This window comes from Balaenoptera borealis (genome assembly GCF_965194805.1).
Source record: "Balaenoptera borealis genome assembly, chromosome: 1".
Classification (NCBI taxonomy): domain Eukaryota; kingdom Metazoa; phylum Chordata; class Mammalia; order Artiodactyla; family Balaenopteridae; genus Balaenoptera; species Balaenoptera borealis.
In genome coordinates this window covers 45,188,788-45,209,034 of record NC_138860.1, presented here as the reverse complement: position 1 = coordinate 45,209,034, position 20,247 = coordinate 45,188,788, and the positions used below count along the sequence as shown (strand labels likewise).

Here is a 20,247-nt window from a genome sequence, read left to right as displayed (position 1 = left end):
TGAGGTAAACCACAAGGATTCTTTCTTTCATTTTTCCAGCTCTGTGGCCCAGAGATGTGACATGCCTTGCTGACATTTGTTAAGTTCTTTGGATGTAAGAGGCTAAAGACAAAATTGGGCATGGGTGATGATGGATTGATACTCTAATCCCAATTCACTTGCACATCTCTGCCCTAGATTTCCTAATAGCTCCAGCTGCATGACTGGATCTTTGTTATGTGAGTCGCTGTGGTCTCTAGGGTATGTAGGAGAGAATTAGTTTCCATCAGTAACAAGACACATTTCTATCTGACATGTTCCTTCCCCTGTTCCAAAGGTCATCCCTTCAAAACTTTTTATCGTGGCCATATAATCTTAATGCTAACTGATAAGGGTACATGAAAAAGAGAATTGTTTTCATGTAATATTTCATAAATAAGAGAGGAACAAGTATAACTGTAAAGAATGTTCTCTAAGCACTCCATACAGTCGTTTTGTGCCTTTGAATAAATTACTTGTCCTTCTTCCTCGACTTTCTTGTTTTTAAATAAAGGGCCTTAAGACTAGAAGAATTGTCATTTTCTATTCTAAAATTTCTGCATGTCTGAGTTTTTGGTGAATCCTAAAATTTGCTTGGCTCTGAAGTAGGCACTGCAGAAGACATGAAAGATGTGTGTATTTCAAACTCCTACCTTCCTGGAACTTACCAGTACCTCCTAGACAATGGCATTTGTAAATTTGGGCTTAGCCTACTGCTCTTAAGCATTCAAGATACATCTTAGGTGATCAATGCAGCATAGAATAAGTCATACTCCGTTTTCTTCTGAACGTGACAGTAAGGACCACTGACACCTAATGCAGACGCAAGTGAAAGGAAACAGTATTAAGTGAATATTCTCAGTTGCTGAAATACATGGAAGGATTACCTTGCTAATTTTCTCACTTTCCTAATGACAGGAACCTGTGTCTTGACTTTCTCTTACAAACTCTAGGTTAGTGGTAAATGTACATTAAGAGTTCAGTGAATTCTTCATAGTGGTTTGGTGGTGGGTGTGGTTCATTCGGATGGGGAGAGATCTGGAGTTATTACTGTGAGGTAGCATATCTTGTACCACTTTCAGCTTCAGTGGAAGGTGTCTTGATTGCAGTGGGCTTTTCATCTCGTCTGTATCTTGAATGTTTAAAAAGTTTATAAATAGCTATGGATGATTATAAGAAAAAATTATGAAAATATTTATGACATTGCAATTATATTTTAAAACAATATAATGCTTGTTTTATAGATTATTGGAATGTTTTAAACAAGGATTAAATAGCTATTACTAAGACATTTCCAAAAAATGAGAAACAATTTGAAGAGTGTTAGAGGACAAAGTATAAATATTTATTAAATGAATGAATATGTAATATAGCAAAGGGATTTATTTTACCTAAATGACAACTTTGACTATAAAACTGATAATCTTTTTCTTTACTCATTATATACATAGATTGAACCAGTTATGGTATATAACCTTATGTAGAGCTTATATATAAGAAAGTTAAAGAGAATTTATCTTTTGGGAACCAAAAAGTCTGTTTTCTGCCTTCACACTTGTAAATTACTGGTTGAGTTGCTTTGGCTAGAACCCCACTGAACATGACCAAAACCTGGAAATGAGAGGGGAAGGAGAGAGGATATAAAGAGTGTTTCTGTGCCAGTTTTGTATCTTATGTTTTGACATAGCCAGAGAATGTCTCCTAAAGAAATTTGCAGTGACCCTAACTGGACACAGACACAGGCTATAGTTCTCAACAGCAAAGTTACAGGCCTGTTCAAAAAAGAAAAAAAGAAAGACATATGAATGTGAAAATGTGGAAAAAAAAAAAGTTGTAAAATGATCATTAGTTTGAATTAAATGAGTTTTGAGGGAAGATTAAAGATGTCTCCCTGATATTTTCTCAGTAAAAAAGTTCCACTCTTCTATCCTCTGCCTCTTTCAAGTTTTTCTCACATTTGGAAGTGAATTCTTTTTTTTTTTTTTTTTTAACATCTTTATTGGAGTATAATTGCTTTACAATGGTGTGTTAGTTTCTGCTTTATAACAAAGTGAATCAGTTATACATATACATATGTTCCCATATCTCTTCCCTCTTGCGTCTCCCTCTCTCCCACCCCTCTAGGTGGTCACAAAGCACTGAGCTGATCTCCCTGTGTGGAAGTGAATTCTTTTGTTAGAGCCTATGAAGATCAATAGAAAAAAAAACCAACAGAACTTACTGTCTTTGTTATGTTTTTTGCTCAGAGTAGCAAAGCTTAACTTTCTAATTAAAATACAAAAGGTGTATAATTTTAAGCTGTAAAGAACTCTGCATAATTTTATCAATAAAATTATGATAATAAAAGAACTCTGTATAATTTTAAGCTATAAAGAACTTTTTTTAAGCCGTTCTTTTGAATGCATAAAACATATAGTGGAATCACTGTTTTCAATTTGGTCTTGTTTTTGTAGTAACTAAACATGCTTCCATTTTCTTACCCCAGAGAATCGGCCAGTGTGACCTGGGATATTGAACAGGTCACTTTGTCTGATGAAGGCTCCTATGAGTGCATTGCTGTCAGCAGTGCAGGGACTGGACGGGCACAGACGTTCTTTGACGTGTCAGGTAATTATCCCTAATTGCTTTGCAGTTGCCTAAGTATTAATGCAGCTATGGAAATGGGATGTTTGTTAATCCAGGCTTCATTGCATATTAGCTGTGTGACCTGCCTTGGGCCAATTACTTAAGAACTCAGTGCCTTGGATCTCCTAACTATAAAATGATGACAATAAGAGTAACAGTCTCTATCTCATGGAGAAACTGTGAGGATTAAATGAGATAGTGTATGCTAAGCACTTAGAAGAGAGTCTGGCACATAGAAACACCTAATAGACATTAGCTGTTTTTATTGTTGTTGTTGTTATTATCATTATTATTATTATAGGGGCTTAATAAATATTTTTTAACCTCCATATAGTATTTTCCTTTGAAAAAATAAAATATAAGAAAAGGGAGAGATCCATTCTGATTATAGCAATGTTTAACTTTCCCCTTCCATCTCCCATATTTATAATGAGCGGAGTGCTTTTGTGAATGGATTCTGACATCTAAGTTGAGGACAATAAGGAAAGTATCACATTCAAAAAACATAGGACCTCAGTGGCTACAATATTGGTATTAAGAAGGGCAGAAGTCATGCTAATTAATTTACATTTAAATAGTATGTTTCCTATGAATAAATGGGCAAGGCTCAGATTATTTTATAAGGTAGAATATATTTTAGTGAAAAAAATTCATTTTTTCCTCTAATCTCCCAGATTAGAAACCAAAAAGACTACCATTATCAATTAGAAACCAAACAGACTACCATGTATCATCATTGATCAGGACTTAAGCCACTTACTCAGCATATATCTAGAATTTATTGGAAACTTTGTTTTGACTCAGTTATTTTCTACCTGCCTCGTAGCCTAGGGTTGCTGTGTGTTTAATAGTAAGCCTCTTCTGACCTAAATGTGCCTGTTGAGTTTATAACAATGTCTGAATTGTCAAATTAGTATTGATGTGCATTTTCTTTGGAAAATTTAAGACAAAAGTAGCTTTATAACTGTAGGGCTGTTTAGAAGCCTAGGATTTATGTTTGTTATCATTAAGTCCAAGCTGAACTTTAAAACAGAGGCGTGCAAGCCTGTTCTTCTTGCAGTAAATTATTCATTTTCTCTTATTCTTAGAAAAATTAAGTTCGTCTTCTGAAACAATTTAGCAAGTTGACATGCACCATAAACTATTCATTTTTTCATCTCCAGTAATTATGAAAAGCATTGGAATCGTGTCAACATTCCTCAGCTTCTGGAGAAACAAGCACTTGAGGGTTTTTTCCCCAGCAATATTAATTAAGGGAAGGACAACAGGGAAAGAGGTTTGAGTGAGTTGATTCAGACATCTTGCATAAATAACTCGAAAGTGCCAGAAAGAACTCCTGAACTGACTGCTAAGAATTTGGCCCTGTGGTGTCAGTAACTTCCAAATATACACTCTACACGTGCCCTTCTAGTATTAATCTGTGCCGGCCAAGCCATGGTATCACTAGGAAGTTGTACTGTACCAAAGCCACTTTTCAGGAATTGTGTCCCACTGGTTAATTATGAAAGAAAGGCAGAAGCGTGGATTGTATGGCAATGACTGTAACAGCAGAAGTAGCAAGCAAGTGCCCCTTTGGACTTGAAAGAGTGGACATTTCTTTCTGGGCTAACTTTTGTTTAATCTTCCAGCCTCAAACCTCCACCCAGGTCCTGGCTCAGCCACCCTACTGTCACTACTAACCAGCACACCAGAATCAGATGTGAATTCACAGGATAGTTAGATCTTATATTTTGGACAGGAGTGTTGGGAAAACATGGCATGATGGAATGGTGTTGTTTTTGTATCACTGTGGATGGACATTTATAAAGTCAAGTAGCACCCAAGAACTGTTTCAAGAAAAGTTAAAGCTCCCAGCAATATGTTACTTCATTTTTTTTTTCCAGCATTTCCTTCTAGCCAACATTTTTAAGGATTTTTGGTTCATTGGCGATATTGGTTATTGATATATTGGTTTTAAATGCAAAATGGGTGTAAAAAGAATTATACCTCTTTTATTGCATATAAACATATAGAAACCAATGAACAGAACTGCAGAAGCAGGAAAAAATTCTTTACAAATGATATTTTGTACTTTATATTAATTTTCTCTACTGAATTTATTTTTTTCGCATAATGTCCCCCACCCCCAATGCACACATACACACAATACCAAAATTTTGGCTTTAAGTAAAATTAAAAAGAGAAAACTTGTCAAGGGCATGTCAGTGACAGGCAATCTTAAATTTTAATTTCAGGATACTCTTTTAGAGCAGGATAAGACTTGGCAATAATATTATACCACCTCATCATGTTGTAGCTAAAGAAACTGAAGCCCAGAGCAGGCAGGTGCCCCATTTCTGATCAGATGGATAGGTAGTGAGAAGTAGATTCTTGGCCTCCTGACTCTCAGTCCAGCGATCTTTACCTAATGTCATAAGGCCTATGCTTATCATTCTTTCTCAGTTTTGAGGTTTCATCTCTGGTCCCCTGATCCTAGCCTCAGCCATTCTTTTACTTAGGAATGACTCCCCCTCATCCTCCCGGGACCAGGCTGTTTCCAGTAATTTGTTATCTTGGCCTCTTTTGCAAACTGCTGTAATTCTCCTTCGTCATCTCCTCCATCACCACCAGATTTATTGATGTGTGCATAAATATTTCAGTGCATATACTATTTATTATCTGTACATATTTATGCAGTGATGGTATTGTATGTCATATTTAAAATCTCCTCTCCTCCTGGATATTAGCAGAAAGTTGGCATTTTACGTATTTGAATTTATATTTGAAGAGGAAATAGACTCTGAGGCAGATTTTGCACGCAGGAGGGTTATTGCTGAGTTTTCTAGGGAAGAGCACCTGTAAGGGAGTGGAAGAAGTTAAACTGCGATGTAATCACAACAGGGCCCTCAGCTGATCCTACAGGGAGTTCTGGAGCTGGGGTGACCCTGAATTGAGGCAAGAGAGCTGCGTCTTTTTCCTTCATTAAGTGGTCCCTGGAAGTGGGCTGCACTGGAAAGGGGGCCTAACCCGAGCATGTTAGCTCCCTTGGCCATGAGCTCAGTAGCCAACGAGAGCAGCTAGGGATATGAGTGCCTAGGTCCTTGAGAAGGAACTAGGTGTGCACCCAGCAATCCCCTGTATGCCCATAATATGGGATTTTACATTTTCTAAAAATCCCTAGTCTAGTTGAAGAAGTTTGTTTGAAAAGAACAAAAAAAGAAGACCATACAAAATGTTTTGTGGTCTTCAAAAAGATTTTGATAGGGTGTCAACACACGTTCACAAATACTCGCCTCCGGGTCTTTGATGGTCCATACCATCTTGTATGTTAGCATCACAGAGCCTTAGTGCTACAAAGCGTCTTTCAGATTACCTAATTTAATCATCTCATTTTTCAAATAGGGAAACAAACATTGTGAATAAATAGGCTTGTCTAAGGTCATGCAGCTAGTTAGGGATAAAGCTAGGCAGCCTATGTTTGCCAGACTCAGCAAATAAAAACATAAGATGCCCAGTTAAATGTGTCTCAAATATTTCATGAGTCATACTTATACTAAAATGTTATTTGATGTTTATCTAAAATTCAAATTTAGCAAACCATCCTGTATTTTAACTGTCAAACCTAACCAGACTTCAGTCAGAACTTCCTAACTTTCTCATGTACTCTTTCCAATTGATTCATTAGCTGTTTCATAAGAGATTTTAAAAACATAGCAGAATTGTAAAAATTAAGGATTTTTTAAATGATTTAGAATAACATATGCTCCTCTAAAAATGTTTGGAAAACAAAGATAAATATAAAGGAAAATATGAACAATATACACATTTTTCTCTCTCAGAGATAACCACTATGGTTTTGGCATATTACTTCCAGGTTTTATTTTAGGCTTATGTTATTCATCTGCACGTATATATAGTTTTGAATAACGAAGTATAAAATTGGATCTTGAATATCTGATACTCTTTCACATTTAAACTGAAACAGACACATGGGTTTCCAGCTAGTTTTTATTGCTATATTATTGCTCAATAATGGCTTGCTATGGCAGGTTATTTTAAAGCATTTGGGCAGAGTGAGCTTTACAGGGGCATTTAGATTTACAGTCTTCTCAAACCTAACGAGAGCAATATGTGATTTTCTCTAGAAATGTAGTTAAATATTTAATTAGTAAGTGCCTTTTGACCACATCTGAAATGCGCTTGCATTACTCAATGCCTTTTGTGTACATGGTCCTATGTGTATAATTTTTTTTAAAGTCTATGCCTTACCGTTAACTTGACTTGCTTAAATCAAACATTCCTCATCTTCACTGGGAGAAATTCATCTTACTCTACTGTTGTACTGTGTCTTAATAAGATTATAATCCCCTTAAAGCTGATACCATTGTATCTTTTCCATATCTACCATACTTCATGCGCTATTTTCTTTGAAACACTAAGTAAATGGTTTTAAATTTTAAAAATCCATAAATGCTACTTTCTTCAAAATTCAAATTGAAATTTGACTCATTCTGCAATCCTGAATCAGTCAAGTCATATCATTTTGCCATGCCTCTTTGATCCTCATATATATAATTTATGGATTTGGACTTGAGTGTACTTTGGTATGTAAACATGCACTCCTACTGAAAGCATTTTTCAACTAGATGATAATTTTCTTGGGGTGACAGACATATGTATTAATGAATATGTTCCATTGTACTGCATCTTTCCTACTAGATATTCAACACATGCTCATTAAATTTTTAAACCACCTCTATGAGTGAGCAAAATGACTTCTGGATCTTTCAATTTGAATCTTTTCATTTCACACAGAGCCCCCGCCAGTCATCCAAGTGCCTAATAATGTTACAGTCACTCCTGGAGAAAGAACACTTTTGACCTGTCTCGTCATCAGTGCAGTGGATTACAATCTAACCTGGCAGAGGAATGACAGAGATGTCAGGCTGGCAGATCCAGCAGGAATGAGGATCTTGGCCAACCTTTCCCTGGAGCTGAGGAGTGTGAAATTCAGCGATGCCGGAGAATATCACTGTGTGGTTTCCAATGAAGGAGGATCATCGTCTGCGTCAGTTTTCCTCACAGTGCAAGGTACTGTGCTTATGGTAACTTCTGAATCATGGCGTCTTTCTGTCTTCCTTTTTTGATTTCTGTTCTCTTAAGTTGTCTCTCTGAGGGTATCTACGCAAACAATTACAGTTTTGAAAGATAGAATGCTTGTGGACCTTGAGGGTCTGAAGCTGACTAAACTGGAAACTAAAACATCACTAACAAATAGGTGACTTTAAAACAAGCACAGCTAATCCTAGTAGTTGAAGACCTTTATTTTAAGCAAATAGAAATAGAAATTGTCTCTGGATGATTTAATGGTTTTAAATTCTCTCATTTATCCTGTGAACTTTAAAAAAAACTTAATAATTGATAAAAAAAGTTTTTTTCCCAATTTGAGTGCATTATTTGCATATTTAATTTACTTTTATGGTTTAATTAAGTTTTAAGATGTTTCTCATCTAGGTGAAATTTTTTTTTTTTTTTAATTTTTTTTTTTTTTTACTTAATTTATTTATTTATTTTTGGCTGTGTTGGGTCTTCGTTACTGTGCAAGGGCTTTCTTTAGTTGCAGCAAGCGGGGGCCACTCTTCATCGCGGTGCGCGGGCCTCTCACCATCGCGGCCTCTCTTGTTGCGGAGCACAGGCTCCAGACGCGCAGGCTCAGCAGTTGTGGCTCACGGGCCTAGTCGCTCCGTGGCATGTGGGATCTTCCCAGACCAGGGCTCGAACCCGTGTCCCCTGCATCGGCAGGCAGATTCTCAACCACTGCGCCACCAGGGAAGCCCTAGGTGAAATTTTATTGAAACTTTAGCAGAGCTGTTTTTACCTTATTTATGTTACACACACACACACACACACACACACACACACACACACACACACACACACACACGGTACTTACTGAAAGTAAGCTAATGGTAAGCCAAACTTGAATTGTCTATATAGACTAAATGATAGTTTCAGATAGCTGAAAACAAGTGCATTAACAATGTGGTCTAATCGCTACCATCAAATGAAGATCAGAAACTATTCCTAAGTATCTCTTTCAGTAGAATCATAATTGGCTTCTAAATGTCTCTAGAGTCTTAATGTAATGAGCAACTTACTGTTGGCAGTTTTACACAGTTTAGCTGAAAGGTTCGGTTGCTGCCTTAGCAGAATATTTCATTTCAAATCCTTGATGTGAGAGACTGATTGCATTGGAATCGGGTCTGGCTCCTTGGTTGTGGTACTAGCAACAACTTTATAACATGCCTCAAGTAACACTGTCAGATGTTTTTTTTTAACATGGTTATCTAAGAGAGTGACCACTGAGTTTTGGAGGCTAGCTCTTGGAATGTTATTAATGGCAAAAAAGTGAAACTGCCATGAGACTTAATAAAATGGTTGACATCTGATTCTGGTTTTCTCGCTGGTAGTTGAGATATATTCTGCAATCCGACTGTATGGCTGTGTGTCTTTTGTTAGTTGATCTGCTGAAACCTCTGGGGGAACATTACTTTTGTAAATGATTCACTGCATTTCTACGTGGTCAACTACCTAGATCATTTGAGTCAATCCAAGTAGTAACTTGAGTTACTAGAGTTTTGGAAGTATTTTTACCAAACGGATTGTTTCAGATAGGATAAATGTTCATGGATTTCTGAAATGTGACCTTGGTTCTTTCCCTGGAGTCCCTTAGAATGGGATTGCAAAATAAAATCAGAGCCTTCCTTGTTTCCCCAGATTAACTTTTAATCCTTTAGTATTGTTTAGTCAATTTGAGCAGTGATTCTCAAACTTTCATGAATAAAGAATTACCCAAGGAACTTTTGAAAAAGCAGAAATTCTAACCCCACACGCAGAGATTCTTATTTCACAGGCCTGGTATAGGGCCTGAGGATCTGCATTTATAACAGACCTCTCAGGTGGTTTCAGGGACAACATTTTCCAAAACAGCATTTGAATCTATTCCAAAGTATGAATCCTATGATATAGAAATGCATACTTTTAAAGGAAACCCTAAACTCTCTTCTTTCTGGTAAAATAGACTCATTATTATCTAATGATTTAAGTTCTGAGGTAAGATGTTATATAATGTACAAAATATAAATACAAAAAACACATGTCATTACATGATTACTGGCTAGCCTGTATAATCTCTAGTGGTGTAAATCTGTTTAGAGGCATTATTTTATGGCCTGTCTAGTTTGTCTTGAGTTTGAGGGAACAATTTTGATGAAAAATTTGTTTTAAAAATCTAACAAAATATGTTCTAGAATTGATGGCACTGTTTAATAAAAAATAAGAGACTCTAGTTAACTGTAGCCATCTGATTATCTTATGGTTGAATACATTATTGAAAAGCAGTGGATATTTGATGAAATAAACCGCTGTACCTAGGATTATAATTCATGCGAATATGTTTGCCAACTATTGACATTGAATCATAAATTGTAAATTAATTTCATTTTTATGCAGTTAAATGTTTTAAAAAGCAAAAATAAAAAATAGTTCAAGAAAGCTTAAAAGATACAATAGTTACTTGGATTGAATACACACTTTAGGAATATTTTTCTTGCTTACAGGGGAATCAGTAGCTTAATTTATAACCTCATTTATGTTACTCTGCCTCCACAGATTTGTTTGGAAACTGTTTCTATCTGGAATACTTTTTTTTTTAAATTAATTTATTTTATTTATTTATTTTTGGCTGCGTTGGGTCTTCATTGCTGTGTGCCGGCTTTCTCTAGTTGCGGCGAGCGGGGGCTACTCTTCATTGCAGTGCACGGGCTTCTCACTGCGGTGGCTTCTCTTGTGGAGCATGGGCTCTAGGCGCGAGGGCTTCAGTAGCTATGGCACACGGGCTCAGTAGTTGTGGCTCACAGGCTCTAGAGCGCAGGCTCAGTAGTCCTGGCGCATGGGCTTAGTTGTTCTGGGGCATGTGGGATCTTCCTGGACCAGGAATCGAACTTGTGTCCCCTGCATTGGCAGGCAGATTCTTAACCACTGTGCCACCAGGGAAGTCCTGAAATACTTTTAAAAGTTAAACATCCAGGGCTTCCCTGGTGGAGCAGTGGTTGAGAATCTGCCTGCCAATGCAGGGGACACGGGTTCGAGCCCTGGTCTGGGAGGATCCCACATGCTGCGGAGCGACTAGGCCCGTGCACCACAACTACTGAGCCTGCGCGTCTGGAGCCTGTGCTTCGCACCAAGAGAGGCCACGATAGTGAGAGACCCGCACACCACGATGAAGAATGGCCCCCACTTGCCGCAACCAGAGAAAGCCGTCGCACAGAAACGAAGACCCAACACAGCCATAAATAAAATAAATAAATAAAAATAAACAGGAACTGTTGTTTTAAAAAAAAAAAAGTTAAACATCCAGATTTTACAAATTTTGGTAGTAGTTAGCAAGGATTTTCTGGTTAAAAATAGTATATGTCTAGCTACTACAACCTCTTCTCATTAACAGTAAAATATCTGTAAAGACCTCAAAAAGACAAAACTGAAGAATACTAAAAACCAGTTGCAATATACAGTGGCAAAAATTTGGGGAGGAATTTTATAGGTTATATATAAAGATTCTTATTTGTATAAATAAGTATATAGTCTTCACTTATATTTTAAGTTCAATGGAATGAAAATTTCAATCAGTGGTCCATCTTTTCTTATGTTCACATGAAAGCAGGGAGGATGTATCTCTGTTCCTTCATTTCATAGTTTGCTTCAGAAAGAAAATGTTACTCTTTAGGGAGCCAGCATGCTACCTCCTTAAACCTATCAATAGCTATAACCATCTAGTTAGGAAAACAGTAGGACAAGAAGTGGACAGGCAACCTGGCACCATGTAAAAAATTGGAACCTGAGATATGTTTCTCACCAAGTGAAAATATTTGGAAGCAAGAGAAACATTGATGGGTATGTCAGAAGGGATTTTAGAGACAAATGGTAGCAGAGGGGAGCGGCCCATCTCAGCCAGAAGGGTATCATGGGTGAGAATCAGGCAAGGAGCTATGCACATCAGACTCTTAGCTACAGAGCTGCAAAGAGGGTTCAACTAGAACAAAAGTAGACAGAGAATGAAGTTAGGTCCATTCAAACACTTTGTTGACTGACACTGAGTCTGGAGAGATGCCACATCATTTGAGGGTTAATAAACAGAAGATTGTCAAAACAGATGCAGCAGAACAGGAAAAAATAAAGCATAGGACCTAAGAAAAAAATACTGGGGAACAAAACAAGGCAGGGGGAAAGACTTAGAAGAAATTGATGCTTTGAAAGTAGTAGCTTATTCTAAAGACTGGAAAAAAAAATGTTTAGTGTCACCATTGTGTTTCAGAAAGACCTATCCTCCTTTAAGTGGGAGTATATATTTATAAAGGAAGAACTGGCTAAGATGAAAGGACAATAGCAAGTGTGATGGAAGAAATAAAAGGATTTGATGTTAAAAATGCAATATTATAATACAGTCTGAATCAGAGATACTGAAGAACAGAATTTGTACTACATAAAATAAAATCAGGGATGTGCTGCATAAACTTGAGAAGTTCTTTCAGAATATTGAGGCAAAGGACTAAGAGTCGAATAATATGATATTTTAAGTAGAAATGAAAACAAAGAATGGAACTTTAAGGTTTATAGGTATATAACATATATAGGTACACAGCAAAGACAACTGAAACTAAAAAAATAGTCAAAGATATAATTGAAGAAAAGTGCACTAGGGAGGAAAAAAAAATTGTCCTGAGTGAGCAAATCAAGCAAGGTCAATGAAGGGAGAACTTCATCTAGACACCTCCTGGCTGAAATTTCAAATTGCTAGTATGAGGGGAAAAAACTCCACAGCATACAGACTAAACCAATACGTTGTAAACAGAGGGATAAAATCAGACTGGTGTCAAACTTCTCAGATATGCTAAAGGCTGGAAAGTAGTTAAAGTGGATATCTGTCATATTTTGGCTCTTAGGGTCTGAACATGTTCTGTAATTTGGAGAGGAATTCTTTACTATCTTGGAAAACAAACTTATGGTTACCAGGGGGAAGGGGGGGCAATAAATTGGGAGATTGGGTTTGACATACACACACTACCAAATATAAAGTAGATAACTAATAAAGACCTACTGTACAGCACAGGGAACTCTACTCAATACTCTGTGGTGACCTATATGGGAAAAGAATCTAAAAAAGAGGGGCTATATGTATCTGTGTAACTGATTCACTTTGCTGTACAGCAGAAAGTAACACAACATTGTAAATCAACTCTACTTCAATAATAAAAAAGGTGGAAAACAGATGAGATCAGATAATTACCTTTCCCTAAACCCTTGCAGGTCACATTACCTAGAGTCAGCCATTCAGATATTCCCCGTGGGGTTTTAGTTCTTACTAAGACCATGGACATTTAAAAGACTTCAATTTTGGCAGCATGATGGAATTTTGAGTCCAGCAGCAGCAGAAACAAATGCCCCAGTGGCCTTTTTCCATCACTCTAATTTCCCTCAGTGACTAATAGGCTCATTATCAATTTATCAGAAGAGCCTTGAAAAGAAATGCTGATGGCAGAAACTATGGCTGTTCAATCAGTCTCACTAATGAGCATGAGAGAATGTGAATGGGTTGATACGCTTATTTCATTATGAGAATTCCTCACTGTGGAGATCATGGTATAACTAGACACAGGAAACTTTTCAGAAAACTCTGCTTACCTCAAGCAGGGTTTACCACAAGACTCAGAAGTACAGCTATGCAAACAAAATAACAATCAAATAAAAGCCACACGCAGTTCTGCTAGGAGGAAAAAAAAACTAAATTGATATATACAAAAATGTGATTGTTGGTGGCAATGGACCTATAAGGGACTTTTTACTTATGCTTTTCTGTACTTGAAAAAAAGTATTCAATAGAAATGAATTATCTTAAACCTTTGTGTAAATAGGATTTTAAAAGTTTTGAAAATGCTGACATTAATTTTATTGGGGAGATCAAATTATATGTGGGTAATATGTGTTCCTTCTTTGCTAAATATTCTATAAATTTGCTTTATCACTTTGATATTTAAAATAATTAAGATATAATTAAGAAAGTAAATAGGAGATAATTTAAAACTAAGGAATAATTAAGAAAAATTAGGAAATAATGCCTCTCAAAAAGTGTCAAGTGAGAAATTTTGACAGTACAAAAAATCATATTTGAAAGCTTAAAGGTCTGGAATTTTATAGGATTATATCACAGAGTAATCTGTTTTAAATCATTTCTGAACCCAAGTGAGGTAAGAGAAAAAGGAGAAATGCAGAATATTAATTGATAATTAAATTAGGTTTTCTTATAACTAATAGTCCAGTAAGAGAATCATGAAAATCCCCTTAACTTTCCCCTTTGCAAGATTTTCACAGGAATAAATTTTCACTTATAGAAGTCTGTATCTATGTTTGAATAATAAAAATTGAATTTAATTAGCTCATCTATTTTCCTAGACATTTTAATACATTGAAGTCTTGCTAGTTAAGCTTTTTATTTTTGGAGGTTGACCTGAGATATATGTATGTCTGTTTCAAATACTAGTGCCATCTTTGTGGATTTCATTTAGATGAGATGAAATCATATACTTAAAACTTCTAAATCATTACTTGTTGTCAAAAGTTAATTTTATTCACTGCTTTGGTTCTTTGATGTCTCAGTGTGAATCAGCACAAATGAATAAGATGCTCTGTTAAAATACTGGGTTTTGTTGTCTATGGAATACTAGGGATCTAATAAGGAGTGAGCTGGAGGCTTTTAGATTTGAAGGAAAATATTCTAGTGAAATTTTACATCAAGTATATCCTGCAGTGATATCCACAGAATGTGTAGTTTTCCTACAGAAATGTTTGCTTCCTACTTCTTTATAGGCTGACTGTAAACTTTATGAAGAGAAAAGTTTAATATTCACTTACTTTATCTGACTAATGTCCTCTGCTGACTCCATGGTCAGGGGCAATCTTCTGTTATAATACGATTCAATTCCATGCAGTAAAATGTATAAATAAATATTATGCATTTCATTTTTTTGTCTTTCATGCAAGGCATCTATGTGGTATATAGATCTTAGACCACTTTATTTGTAGATAGAAAGAATCCTATTTCTCTAAATCTTGGAAGACAGAAACATTATTAAAATGTCTTTAAATAGAAGTTATAAGGAAGGTTAAAGAATTAGTTATTTACATTGTAAAAAGAAAAAAAGGCATGCGATGGCCTAATAAATACTTCAAGTATATGAGACATTGTTATTAAAGAAGCTTGACACCAAGGACATTTTAATTTCCAGCAAAAATGGACCATTAGAAAATGTGTATTAAGCCAAGCCTGATGGATTTAAGTGAGCTAGAAAGATATCCAGATGTTGGAGAGGTTAAATGATGGGCTGTGATAACTTTCACAGTTCAGGGACTGCTGGGAAGAGAGAGAACAGACGAGGAATCAGCAAGCACTTCAATCCACTAAGTTATCCAAATGAAGCACTTCAATCCAGTAAGTTATCCTAATGAAGTACTTCAATCCACTGTTACCCATTTTAAAACTTTTGAGAATTCGTGACATACATTATGCCATCTAACCCTCACAAATTGTATGTATTTGTATCTGCGGGGTTAGTGGCTTGCCCTAGGTTACAAAGCCAGCAAGTGGCAAAGCCCAGATCTGAACTAGGTCTTTCCATCATTCTGCATAGTGTACAGAAATGCCTACACATGCTATTAGCAGGTCTAAGGTACAGGTGCGTAGAGTAAAGTATAAAAAGAGAAAATAAATAAAGGGTCCTTGAGTATGAATAGGAAAGTGAGAGTACTGAAATAATTTTTTTTTTAAATAGAAAAGATACGAAGTGTCTGCAAGTTCCTGTCACATGGGTAAAGAATAGCTGGAAATCTAAACCTAAATATATAAAAAAAAAAAGCTTGGTGAATCCGTTGACCTAAGTTCTGATAGAGCATCTGGTAACAGCCTAGGGGAAAGAGAGGACTGGGAATATGAACACAGAGACCATGTAAGATGACTAGACTGTAAGCTACATTAGGGCAGGACCCAGTTTTCTGCAGTTTGGGGTCTTTAGTGCTTGACATCATATTTAGCACGTAGTTTTGTGTGCATGCATGTCTGTGGAAAGACTGCATGAAAAGCAGAGGGCTTAGCTAGGCAAAGGAACTATTGCCAAGTCTGAAAAATCCTATGTCAGAACACGTACTAAAAATTGACTTGATTCAGATTCCCTTGAAACGTTAATTAATGTTTCTTTGAGTTATTGTTTTATAAATTAATGACCCAGCTAAAAAGCAAATTCTGTTTCTAAAGATTAGATATTTGTAATACAGGAAAAACATAATGACTTACTCTTTTTATACATGAGGAAGGAGCTTTGATATTTGACGATTATGAATAAAAATTGAAGTAGAGCTAATACCCAAAATAGGAGTACTTATTGCTGCATGTGCAGAAGGGTAGGATATGTTAGGAGCATTTGGTTATTGAGACTGCAAAGCTGATAGATAGCTGTTATATTGATGAGATCTTCATTTATGCTATTTCCCACGGCACTATCTAAATCACACTATGTCAGGTATATTTTTTTTCCATAATAATGAAACCAATACTGAAATGTATGAAGTGCCTTGACTTAAAACACATTTTTACAAAAGGTCAGAGGTGGTATCTTGTTTGTCCATTTGTTTATACATGTATTCGTTCACTCACGTATTCACCAAAAATTTAAATGTCAGGCATTCTGCTCCTTGCTGAGGATATAAATGAGAAGAAAACAACATCCTTCCCCTCAGTTAAGTCCACAGTAAAAAAAAAAGGACATAACTAAATTTAAAAAATAAATATCTATTACCCAATGGGATAGGAACTTCACCAGGGTACTATAGGAGCCTTGAATACTGTCTCAGTAATGAGTGGAGATTGAGAAGGGCTTCACACAGGAGGTGGTGTCTGAGGTATCCACTGGAATATGAGTCAGCATTTGCCAGATAGAAGTCAGGAAAGTCTTTCTAGATGGAGAACTCTACACGTGCAAAGCCATGGAAAAATGAGGGCACAGAAATGTGAGCTTGCTGAGAGTAGAGGGTCTGACTGAATTGGAAGCTTTGTCCTCACGAAGGTGTGATTTGCTTTTTCCTGTGCTGTCTTCAGTAATCTTTTCAAAATACACCTCGAAGGATCATACAGGTTTGTGGTTTTGTGATGTTGGTTCAGCAAAAGACAAGGTAACTGGGGAATAAAAAGTGTTTGTAGTGACGCTCTGTGGAGTTTAGGCTGGATGAAGAAAGAAGAGAGGGTTAAAGGCATGGTCTGATAGATTGGAATAAAAAAGAAGGTTCAAAGGAGTTGAGGCCATGATGAACTTGGAGAAGGGAAGTATGGGAGTCAGGAAGTGACAGCTGGAAGGATGGGAGGTTGTGACTCAAACTGGACTCCCAAGACTAAATATTCTTCCAATCCCATTGTGGGTTGCTTCCCTGATAAGATAACTAAGGTAGCAGATGAATTTGTCTAGATAAATTAATTACCAGATCTTAAAATCTTTCCTTCAAGAAGTGCTAGGTAGATCCACTTTCATATGCTTTTGATTCTATGCCTGTTGCATGATAATTTGTAAAAATAATCCCTTTTTTGTAAAATGTGCGGCCACATTTTTAAAAAGACTTTTTTTTTTTTTTTCCAGAGCAGTTTTAGATTCACAGCAAAATTAAAACAAAGGTACAGGGATTTCCCATATGCTCCCTGCCCCAACACATGCATAATCTCTCCCATTATCAACATCTCCCACCAGAGTGGTACATTTGTTACAAGTGATGAACCTGCATTGACACATCATAATCGCCCAAAGTCCATAGTTTACATTAGAATTCATTTTTGGTGTTGTACAGTCTATGGGTTTGGACAAGTGTATAATAACATGTATCTATCATCATAGTAACCATACAGAGTATTTTCACTGCCTTAAAAATCCTCTCTTCTCTGCCTGTTCATCTGTTTTTCCCACCTTCCCAACCGCTGGAAGCCACTTATCTTATTACTATCTCCATAGTTTTGCCTTTCCCAAAATGTCATATCCTTGGAATCATTCAGTAATTAGCCATTTCAGAATGGCTCCTTTCACTAAAATTCCTCCATGTCTTTTCATGGCTTGATAGCTCATTTCTTTTTAGCACTGAATGATATTCTGTTGTCTGAATGAACGTGATCAGCATTTTATAGTCAAAAGATATTCTTGCTGTAATTGATTCTGAATCAGGAGATGCAAGTAGATATATGTAAAGCTTTAATAGTATCCTTCTAATATGCCAAGAAGTAATAATGGTAATTTGCCACTTTTATCCAAGTCAAATGAGAATGTAAGTCTAAGCTTTGGCCTTCCTCTTTAGTTTGGAAATTCTCTGATTTTGGAAAATTGTTATAAAGAGGATCCACTAAAGAAAAGGCAATGTAATAGGCAATGTTAGTCATCATTTAGTTGAAGATTTTCTTTTTTAAAACTTTTTATTGGAGTTAGTTGATTTACAAGATTTTCTAACTAAGAAAAAACTAAACTTTAAAAATTCTTTCCTCTGATCAACCATATTTATTGTCTTAATCTGTTTTAGCTAATCATCCAAAGAAGCTCCTGAATTCATGACTTCTTGTTGTTATTGTTAAGGAAAGAAAACATAGCATTAAATAGAAACAATGTTAATGTATAAATAATTTTACGTTAGGAATTACTTAAAATGGGTATAAAGGCAGCAAACATTTGGTATATTTACATATTCTTATATCTTATATTGGACAAGTAAAAGTTGTAAATTTTGAAGAAAAGAAATCTTGATGCTTGTTTGCCATTAAGATTTTGTCATTAAAATAGAATGTAGCCTAAATTTATCATTGTTTGTCTCTGAAATTATTGCCTTTCTCTCATTAACTGAATTTCATAACCACACTGGAATTTGGGTGTGGAATTTTTTTGCAAATCTAGCATGCAACTGTCAATATTTAGTCTTTGCCTGTGTGTTTTATTGCCACTGTACCCACTTACTGGTAAGTCAAAGAATTAGTGACCTTCTCTCTGAGATTTAATAGACTTGCTCTCTAGTCCAGCACTGTCAGTAAAACTTTATATAATGATGGAAATGTTGTGTATCTGGCTGTCCCACATAATAGCTACTAGCTGTATGTGGCAATTTAGCACTTGAAATATGGCTAATGCACCTAAGGAGCTTGTTTTGAAATTTGACTTAGTTTTGGAAATTTTAAATTTGAATTTAAATAGGCATGTAGCTATTGGAGACAGCTCCAGTTTTTCTGGAGAAAAAAGAAAGGCAGAAATAGCAAGAACCGAAGTCTTAGGAAACTTATTGCTACTGCCCTGTAGACTAACCACTATCGTAATTCATTTGAATTATTGCCATTCAGGAATAATTCTACCATTTTGGGAAAGTTGTAGCCAGGTCTTCATATTTCTATTGATGAGATTTCATTTGGAAATGTTGCATTTGATTCCATATCTTTGGAATTTCAGTGGCCCTTGCCTCTTTTCCCAGGCCATTGATACCTGTTTTCATTGTTTTTGATCATTTGGCTGATTGGTTAGTTTTAAGTTTTCATCCTTTGCTGTTTGGAAAGACTCCCTGGCCACTTATGCAAAGTGTCTAGTAGTCCTGGAAAAACTTAAAAATATTAAAATATATTCCATTGCCATTTCTACTGATTGAAGATTTAGGAAAAATTAAGTGAGCAAGCACATCTATCCATTATAAATCATTCTTAGTGAAATTTTGTTACTCTCATTGTACAAGCTTCACACTTAAAAGTTAGTTACCATCAGAACTAGCTAGAGTTACCTTCCTAATCAGAAACTGAAGTAATGCATTTTAGAACAATGTCAATACATTTTAAATAAGCTGATTGAGGTAAATCAGTAGGTACACATCTGTTAAAACAGGACACAGCAACTACTAATTACAATTCTCAGCAGGCTCAGTGATAGTCATTATGTAACCTTTTGAAGTTAGCTTTTTCTATAGTAAATACAGATATTTAGAAGGGTCAGAGATGCTGTAAAATATATTTTCAGGCTGTAGGATTCAATGGAACCTAGGTTCAGTAATTAAATACTAATTATTTTCCAATTTCTCATGTAGCATGGCTTGATGTTAGGCCATGCAACATTTTAAGGGAATATATTATCCACAATGAAAAATATTTTGGGGAACAGTTGTAAAACAGTTCTAATATGTTTTCAGAAATATAAGTCAATTAGGTGGTTGGGCTGAATGTAGGTTTAAACAGTCTCTAAAATGAGGATCTTTACTTAGCTTTTATGGAGAGAACTCAAGTAAGAAAAGAAACTTAATACTAAAAACTCGTTAATGGAGTATCTTTCTTCTCATCAGAGTCTTAATTCCTCATGACATAAAGTTTATCATTAGGAACATTTAGAAGCCTGGGAATCTTACATCACAGAGATCAATTGATAGCCTTGAAATACTTTTTTTCCAGAATGTAATTTAATGCCTATTTAAACAACAGCAATTGATAATCAGTTGTTCCACTAGGTTCCTTTTGGGCGCAAATCC

At 35.9% G+C, this 20,247-nt stretch overlaps 1 protein-coding gene and 1 long non-coding RNA gene across 9 annotated transcripts in view; one reads left to right on the top strand and one right to left on the bottom strand.

The window, feature by feature from the left end:
- The window catches only part of HMCN1 (hemicentin 1), a 510,534-nt gene that overhangs the window by 208,739 nt on the left and 281,548 nt on the right, over nucleotides 1–20,247 (top strand). For 7 of the 8 annotated variants that reach the window (XR_014247210.1, XM_082401086.1, XM_082401087.1 and 4 more), the window contains 2 exons: nucleotides 2,504–2,625; nucleotides 7,438–7,713. Coding sequence is in view for 6 of the 8 variants with exons in the window: in XM_082401086.1 (XP_082257212.1) it covers nucleotides 2,504–2,625; nucleotides 7,438–7,713 (398 nt within the window). In the remaining 2 variants the exon portion in view is untranslated. Of the gene's footprint in view, nucleotides 1–2,503; nucleotides 2,626–7,437; nucleotides 7,714–20,247 lie in introns of those variants that run through there. The other variant, XM_082401091.1, reaches the window with a different exon arrangement.
- Nucleotides 1–20,247, bottom strand: part of LOC309633518 — a 339,904-nt gene that overhangs the window by 251,878 nt on the left and 67,779 nt on the right. The window lies entirely within an intron of this gene.